Raw genomic sequence first — 9,473 nt, forward strand, 5'->3', positions numbered from 1 at the left:
TATCAGACTGTCAATTTCCACTCTCCTCACTGCTTACCTCTTTTTCAACTTGTCTCCCGGTCTGCTGGAGGCCTTGGATTTCTGGAGCATCCTGTCCACTGCTCCGTGTGTTGTTTATTATTGAGAAGAAGAAGAAAATGAAATAAAGACAAATAAAACATACATATTTGTTTGTAAACGACACAGTAATCTGTGACAAGTTAAATTCACAGACAGTAAAACCAGGCCTATCTCATGTCATTATACTTAGATAAAGTACCTTTGCTAAGACTGTGACTTTTCTCCACCTATGTCCCAGTTACACTCCATTTTAGGATAAATAAACATGATGTCTTACACCTGACTCAAGAGAATTTACAGAAATGAGGACAAATTAAATTTTTCATTATCTTATACTTAGAGCAACTACCACCGTTTAGCAAAAGTTACAATTTCTCGCTTTAAAAACCAGATTTAAACCAAACAGTAGACATATTCCAGATTAATATAATTAAAATGACTCTTAGCTTTACGAGTAAAAGATCAAGACAATGCACGTCATCACTAAAGTGGCTTCATTGTCCCAAATAAATAAAATAAAAAAATGAAAAATAAAAACAAACAGGTGTCATGGGTCACAGTGGCATGGCCTTCTTGGGGCCACATTACTAGATAATTGCTTTAAAAATTGGCATTTGCACCACTGATTAATAAATACAATGGTTTACGTGGACTCTCGAAAGGGACTGTCAATTACCAGTGATGAATAATTCCAATCAAAATCTAATCTAATTAAACTGCCTTTTATTGTCTTTTTAGACTTCAGTTACCAATGACTCATTAATATGCATGTTTTAACCCTCATGTTTTAAACATTACAGTGTACAGGGGATTTTCAAAAGCACTTTGAATAGGATTTTTTTTTCTTTTCTGTTGCCTAGAATCCTGTTTTGCATCGCTGATACCAGCTGAAATGTAGATTGATGTGGCTTATCATCTGTCCTCCCATCAGCTCAGGAAATGAAGGGAGAAATAAAGATGGAAAATAAAGGAAATTAAAACTAGGTCACAGAATTTACCTGGGATTTCATGCGTAACCTTGTTTCTTTTTTTATTGTTTTTTTTTTTATTGTTGTGTTTTCTCACAGTTTTATATTTTGCTCATTGTCTTTTCATCTGTCTTGTTTTGTCTCCCCATTTTGATTTCCTTATTCTATCTATCTATCTATCTATCTATCTATCTATCTATCTATCTATCTATCTATTTATTAGGAAATCACAGTCAGATATCGAGAGCAATTGTGGCCATCAGAGTAATGGACATAAACGACAATGCCCCTGAATTTGCCTCTGAATACGAGGCCTTTCTGTGTGAAAATGGAAAACCTGGACAGGTAAGGAAAGCGGTGGTTCATCCATCTAACCAGTGATCTATCACTTTCTTTCTCTCTCTCCCTTTCTTTCTCCCCCTCTTTCCTCCCCTCTAATGATTGGCCACAGTGAATTATAGCCTATTTATTTCACAGGGAAACTACAGAGGTGGGAGTATGGTCCTTTTTCCCTGCTACAGTCCTCCCTTGACACAGTGTGTGCAGAGCAAAGGGGAAATGAGAGCAGTCAGGATTGATCAGAGTGGATCATAATTCAAGACTGTCTTTCATGTCCTCTTCCAGATGGCACAATGCTTCCCCCAGCCAAAAATCCTGGACAAGTACTTAGCATTCTCCTTCTCATCAATCGACCTCATTCAGGGGACCTGTGTACGTACAATAGGGAGCTTTATTGAAAGGGGGAGAAAAAAGGGAACTGAAAAAAGGGAAACTGTCCTGCAGGGCCTGAATTCTAATTTCCAATCAATCATAAAGACATACAGCACGATAAGACCTATGATGACAGATTAACAGATAGAGCCAGGAGCCTGAAAGTGTGCCAGACTAGACAGGACCTCATTGATAATAATCTCAAACTCTAGGAATGAATAGAGCATATATTTCATCAGGTGTGATCCAGCCAGTATTACACTGAGGCAATCTCGGGTGGCAAAAACAGAGTAATGAATAGGCTGCCTCCTCTAATGGCTTTGAGCCCTCCTCTGTATATCTTCTTGTCTCTCTTTTTTCAACACAGGTGATCCAGACTGTCAGTGCAGTGGACAAAGACGACCCAATCCAGGGCCACTACTTTGACTATCGTCTAGTCCCGGAGATGCTCAACAACCCCAATTTTACCATCAAAAACAACCAAGGTGAGAGACAGAGGAGAACACAGAGAAGTATTTCTTTTGTGGCAGAATGACTGAAGTTTCTGTAAATTCCTACAATGGCTTTCTAGTCTAATCTCTCACCCGCGGCATGTTAGCCGTACTGGAGATGAAATCTGGTGGATCAGTGTAGCTCACAATTAGCAGATGTGAAATTGTCTGGACACCAGCTTCTTTTTACTCCCCAGTGCGTTTTGAGGGAAACTAAATGAATGGGATCCAAATGGCTTTTCCTGGTAGTCTTGCAGCTCAATGTAGGATGACTTCCTAGGAGCTGTTGCAGCGTGGCAGATGGTGCTAAATTTATTTGCTAAATACTCTGATTGGTTATTTGCCGTTTTTCTCTTGTCTTTATTCAATTCCTCTCCTCCTGCAATCCCCTCTATACTCGGCTCTGAACAGGCTGTGTTCATGATGACGTTGTGTAATGTTTTCAGCTTGGGGCAAAAAAATCTTCATATGGTACTAGCCTTCTGTTTCGACGCAGAGCCCGCAGGCTAACTTACAGCAGCCTCTCTTTGATGGAGGAAAGAGTCCATGAAAATCAGGTCATCAAATGGACTATCCATCTTTTGACAAAAATAAACTTACTTCTAAAACAGGTACATTAGCAGGCAGGGAGAGATAACATGCCATTGTAATAATCATAGACAACATAGAAATAGCCTAAGTATAGTCATTCCCCTTCCGACATACTGAGAAATAATTAAGGAAAAAAAAGATTTCTCCATCACATATGTGCAGAAGCCCTGTCAGACAGTTGGAAGTCAAAACTGAAAGTCTATTTAACAGGTACAGATTTACTGCATAATACTGAGTCTTAACTGTGGATCAATCTCAAATTACATGCAGGTTCCCGAACTCTGCCCTTTGTTAAAAGGAGATTTAGTAGTAGTTTCTTAGGATGATGTAATAGATTACACTTTTTACTGGGGTAGCACAGCTCTGTTTTAGTGCAAACAGCAAAAAGGCCTGCATTTTTCCCTACTTGCCTGAGACCATAGTAAATATGTGTTGTTGTTCAGCTCTATATATTATGTACCATACCAAACACTTGTCTATGGTATAGCTAATTCCAAACAGAGAAAAGAAGCCCATTGCACCACATCCCCCAGCACTTCAGTGACTATTTCTATTTGAATCGGCAGCTGTGGGAGACACTTCATTGAAGAGTGTCAGGCTCCTGTGAGCCTCTGTGTGCTGCTTTTGTTTGCGATGATGAGTCTAATTGTAGGGATTGCACAGTGAAGAGGTTAGGGGTTGCCCACAGTGGGTAAAATGGCTGAGGTTCTGACCAGCTGTATACATAATATTGAGCACTCTGACAAGTCTGTGTTTAGGGGGTGGGGTTGCAACAGAGCAGAGCATTCCATTCTCAGTAACTGAGACAACATACTGACCATAATGCCAAAAATGAAATTCTGCTGATAGAAACTCATGTCAGACTCCTTGCTTTTAAAAGAGGAAATAACTCAATCTTTCTCATACAAATGTAAAGTTAAGCTCAGTAGCTTTGCAGCAAGCAGCTAGTAGCTTGTGGGGGGTAATGTAAGATATTTGTTTTAGCTTTTAGCATTATCCTGTAATTGTCACTTGCGGCCACAGTAGGCTGCTGTTTAAGAGCTAAAGAGACTTTTTTTTTTTTCTTTTACAGCATATAGGTCTATGGTTTGTACCAAAAAGTGAGAAATTCATATTTTGCATTTCTTGGTTTTGTGTCGGCACAACCTTTCTGTGCCTACTGTAAATCTGCACTGTCCCCGGTCACTGAGTAACAGCCAGTCGGCAGCAGGAGACTTTGAACCAAAAGGCTGGGCATACACAAAAAAACACCCACACAGGGAAAAGTGCCTGCTAATGTAATTTTCCAGGCTCACTATATACTCAGACATAGTACACTGAAAAGAACAAAGACTCACCGTCAAATGTCAACATTAGTCTCTTAAGATTTAAATTGGTGTAGCACTGTCCTTAGCTTTTAAGCTACTTTACTCTTACAAGTTTGCTTTTATTGTGTTGGTGTCCTGAAACAATAAAGAGCTGTCAATCCACAGCCCTCCCACTCAAAGGCTTCTGATGTGTTTCTAAAAACCTTTTCCCTTTCAGCAGTACAGTAAATAAATATTAACAGTTTAAAAATAATTTTCATAAATATTTGGGGTTGCAGATTAGGACATCAAGCTACTCCCTAGCAGTTTTAATGTGTTGTAAATAACTACATATAAGACCAGTTATTTCATGTTGTTTGTATGCATACACATGGAATTAGTAGCCACTTTCATATTAAACTTGCACAGTAAAGAAAGTCATATTAATATATCCATACAATCTGCAGTGTAAAAAAAAAAAATCAGACACACTAAATGTGGTAAGTGGTTGGAATACTCCTCCACCAGTAGGAGACAATTGATACAAACTGTCACCTTAACAATAGTCAGTATTTCTGTTCAGATAAACTCAGACCTAAGAACATTACTTTTTGCTTCTTGCAATAAGCATTTAAGTCCTGCTGAATGAATGCACTGTGTGTATTTGCTCACATAATCTTAAGAGACTTCAGAAGTTCAGAAAGTTGCCAGACTGTCGGTGTCACTTCTGCTGTCACTACTGTCATTTGGAGCCTCCCACATATTAAGTTATTCATAGCAAAAATTTTATTCAAATGAGCTTTTGCTTTTCTTATAGTGATGATTAATATTTCAGTGTACACAGTGTTTTCATCAATCCATCAGTCGCTAGATGAAACACTGTTAATGTGCCCTAATATATAAAAGGTAGTAGGGAAAAAAGCATTCTTGTAACTCCAGTGAGTTCAGTCTGTTTGAAGGTTATCTACATAGCTGTCTTCTCTTTGAGTAGCAGGAAATATTTAATTCTATTTTTACCATCAATAGTTGCCAAGAAAATGAAAATGACCTGTATACGAGGACAAGCCCTGATGGTTTACTACAGTATAGTAGACACTTGCACACTCGCTATGCACTGCTGAGTGATCCAAATGAAATAGGACATGTTGGTGCTCACAAAGCCGAGCGTACTACTTTGTGGCAGCGCTCGTAAGAAAATAAATCTGAGCATATGTTCACATCAATTACAGATTGTGCAAAGCAAATAATTCTATCATGAAGTATTCCATCTTTTGATTAAGTTTGCTCTGTCAACGCAGATGTTTCAACATGGCCCCTCTCTCTATAGCACATATCACCAGATCTATTTTCCCCCTCTCGTCACTGCATCCTCAAGCAGAGAGGCAAAGGTTAGACTATCAGAAACCTTGTACATTTTCCATAAGATCAGCAGGAGTAGATTCTTATGGGAATGCAAGTGTTTGATAATGTGAGCAGGGTAAGGAGAGCCAGCTAATGAGCAGACAGCTTCACAGAAGTGTCATCAAAGAGCAGCTGGCACCTTTCTGGGTCGACATGTGCCATCTTCTAAGTCAGTGTCGCCTGCCGTGGTCCCTTCATTTCTTCGGCTCTCAAAGAGCACAGCAAACTTGGGTTCGCCTTCCCTCAGAATTCCCAAATTGGACTGTTGAGAAAAAGGAAGGTGGCTGAAATCCATCTACAGCACTGGAATGTGAGAATGCTAAAAAGCCCAGTGACGATTGATGTGAAATTAGTTTACCCTCATGCTGAACTGATCTTCACACAATTTAATAATAGCCATGAATAATAATGGCTTTTTCACACATCCTTGCAAAAATTCATCTCTGGCTTTACCTCTCTCTGACAGACAATTCAATCAGTGTTCTAGCCAAGCATGATACCTTCCGACGACAGAAACAGGAGATGTACTTCCTGCCAATCATTGTGACGGACAATGGGAATCCACCGATGAGCAGCACCAACACCCTGACTATTCGTGTCTGTGGGTGCAGCAAAGATGGCATCGTCCAGTCATGCAACGTAGAGGCCTATGTCTTACCTATTGGCCTTAGTATGGGAGCTCTCATTGCCATCCTGGCCTGTATTATACTGCTTTTAGGTGAGGTATTTTTCTTGTATTGTAACATTATTACCATGAAGTGGTTGAAGAGATGTACTTGCATATTCTGACCTTGATGAAAGATTGACTCATACTGACAGAAAATACACTTGTCAAAGCTTGACCTAGACTTCCTCTTTGTCTTCCTTTCTTTCTTTCTGTCTTCCTTTTTTCTGTCTTTCTTTCTGACAGTAATAGTAGTACTATTTGTTACCTTGAGGAGACACAAGAATGAGCCTCTGATTATCAAGGATGATGAGGATGTGAGAGAGAATATTATCCGTTATGATGACGAAGGAGGCGGCGAGGAGGACACAGAGGCATTCGACATTGCCACGCTGCAGAATCCAGACGGCATCAACGGTTACTTACCGCGCAAGGACATCAAACCTGACCTGCAGTTCATGCCTCGGGCAGGTCAGCACTCGGGCCCCAATGGCGTGGACGTGGACGAATTCATCAACGTGCGGCTCCACGAGGCAGACAATGATCCCACAGCGCCACCTTATGACTCCATACAGATCTACGGATATGAGGGCCGTGGATCCATTGCTGGCTCCCTCAGCTCGCTGGAGACGGCATCATCAGACTCGGACCAGAACTATGACTATCTCAGAGAGTGGGGCCCACGCTTCAGAAGACTTGGGGAGCTCTACTCTGTGGGCGAGAGCGACCGTGAGACCTGACCTTTGGTTTGTTAGAAAAAAGACCTTTCAGATTTTTTTTCTGTCCACATACTTGTGTATTAAACGCTAGGGGGTTTGCTGGCTTTTAGAGACAGGTGTTTAAAAAGAAAAAAAAAAACAGTTAATAACAAGGGAGGCCACCTTTTTGTATTCTTCTTAGAGTGAGGTATAGCAGTCGTCATCCACTACGTCAAGCGCATTGTAATTGTTGAGCCAAACAATGTCTTTATTAGGAGATCTATGATTCTTGTGGAGTGTAACTTAGATTCCGTCGTGGAGTGTCTAGCAGTATTTTGGGTGTTAGTCATTTGCTGTGACTGCCAGTAGCAGAAAAACCTTGGGTTTGCTGGTAGTTGCCCAATGAAAGGAAATGATGGATATTCTTGGGTTTACTGAAGCTTGAGCGGACACCATACTCCATGTCCCATGGACAGCAAGCTGGACTACAGAAGCTGCAGAAGGACTCTTGTTTCATGTCTGCCTAAGCCACCCAGCTGATCGGTGATCTGAAACAAAATGACGAAGATAAAGCAATATATGGTCTACATTACAATGATGAATGTATGTATGATTTGAAAAAAGCAAAAAGACAAACCAGTATTGGCTTTAAGGTGAATTTGTTATCATTTGATATGTTCTCTGGTGGCCACATTTATAAACTATCTAAAGCCCAGAAAGGCTTGCTTTATACAACTTTGTATTTACATGCTACAGGTGTGGGTCGCAAGTGTTACTAGCCTATAAAAGACTGAAGTGAAGACAAAAAAGAGAAATGTAGAAACTCTGAGGCCTTCTTTTTACAGAAGCAACATTAAATACAATTGTAATCTACTGTTTTTTGACAAGAGACGTGTTGATTCTTCATTATTGTTCTATGAGTTTTTGTATATCTGTTCTTAAATCATTTTTTTCTGTGCTGACAATTTAAAGTGAGTGTGTTTAGATTATTTCACATTCAGCTGTTTTTTCAACCACTTGAACACTATTTCATAACAGCCAAACCTTATCAAGAATTTACTGCAGTTGATAACATAGATTAGATGTAAGCAGGCAAAAACAGCTCTAAAAATACAGATGATCTAATTAATTGGGACTGCAGGAATGGGACCTTTCTGACACATGTTAATTCTGTGTAAAATATGTCTCATAATATATTCTGGGGTACAGCCAGTGACCATCCGAGCACAATAGTCCAATTGATACCTGAGTATGCGACTCCCTCCAAACATCAAATCTCATTTAGGAAAGACTGCATTAGCCCAAGAAAAATGAAGACACAAATCCAGACCATGTGCATATTGTGCTTACACTGTATGATATCAATAAAAAAGACTTGTACTGTACATAGAGTTACTGCTAACGTCATTAGCTTTCAATGAGGTGGTAGGTTTTGTCTCTGCACGTTAGCTCTTGCACATAATGAGAATCTCAATGGCACTACAGCTGCGTGCATACTCAGTTCGTACTGATACAGTATTATGGCAGTTCTCAGTAGACTAAACAATATATATGGAATAGTCCTACATGCAGATCATATTTTCTACTGTGCTTTAATGCTTATAAATGTGTATGTTCAATTATTTACTCCCTGTACTGTAATCTAAGATACCCTGTATTGTTTCCTACTTTGTGAAATATATTTTTATAAATATTGCTGAATGGGTGTGGTTTTCTTATGCAAATGAGTTATCTGAGTGAGTCAGTTTACTCATCATGGATACTACGCAGCTCGTGAAAATTGTATAGTATCTGTGGAGAAAATTACTCATCTGGGTCATTGAGCTTGGGCTTGCAGAGAGCCTGTGTGAGTTTGAAAGACACAGAAGTCCGTCAGACCTCTGTGGATCTAACAAAGATGTTCACACCATCGCTTGCATTATGGAAAATTCAGCATCCAGTGCTTTTGGAGCATAACTTATGCAAGGGACGAAACTTTAGCCTACATAATTGGCCTCTTAAAACTTCCTAGCAGTGTAACCTGCATTACATTTCTGGGTATATTTCTGGTTTGATGGTATTTTTCTTCTCTCAGTTTGACTGAAAGTGGACTCATAAAAAATGGGAATCGCAATGTGTCATTGCAAAATAGCTCCAGAAAAGCCTTGAACATCATAGAAGAATACACAAGAACAGAGTCTAAGGGCAGGAAGCACAACTGGACTTGCAACAGGATGGCTATGCTGGATCTCTCAAAATGCTTCTGGCAGGCTTATGCATCATAAAACAATGTGATATAGACAAAAGCAGCCCTGTAGCAGTACATTTCCCAGACTCATCTTCACTTAGTCACCTAGCATATTCTGGCCCTGCACTCCTTGAATGCTATAAAAATCTGTTTCACCGTCTTTCCTGATGCAAAAAAGCAAAAATGGACTTTTAACCCACTTGACTCAACATTCTATTATTACAGCTTTAGATTGAACCTGCACCCTAAAAACAGCAACAAGATAGGAAAACACATCAACAGGGAAAAAAAAGTCAAATGCTTATCATTTTCCCCTTCCAGCAGCTTTTCCTTGGCTTGAAAATGTCTCTGATGTTGAAGGCAACCTTTCATCCCT

The 9,473-nt window shown here is 39.7% G+C and overlaps 1 protein-coding gene across 1 annotated transcript in view; it reads left to right on the plus strand.

Annotated features, from left to right (window-relative positions):
- The window catches only part of cdh8 (cadherin 8), a 90,432-nt gene extending 81,869 nt beyond the window's left edge, over window positions 1–8,563 (plus strand). Inside the window, 4 exon segments of the mRNA XM_018697482.1 lie at window positions 1,252–1,373; window positions 2,107–2,224; window positions 5,975–6,226; window positions 6,419–8,563. Of these exon segments, the coding sequence (XP_018552998.1) occupies window positions 1,252–1,373; window positions 2,107–2,224; window positions 5,975–6,226; window positions 6,419–6,912 (986 nt within the window). The 3' untranslated portion in view covers window positions 6,913–8,563.
- Window positions 8,564–9,473: the final 910 nt, after the last annotated feature.

Source organism: Lates calcarifer, linkage group LG2 (genome assembly GCF_001640805.2).
Source record: "Lates calcarifer isolate ASB-BC8 linkage group LG2, TLL_Latcal_v3, whole genome shotgun sequence".
Lineage (NCBI taxonomy): Eukaryota > Metazoa > Chordata > Actinopteri > Centropomidae > Lates > Lates calcarifer.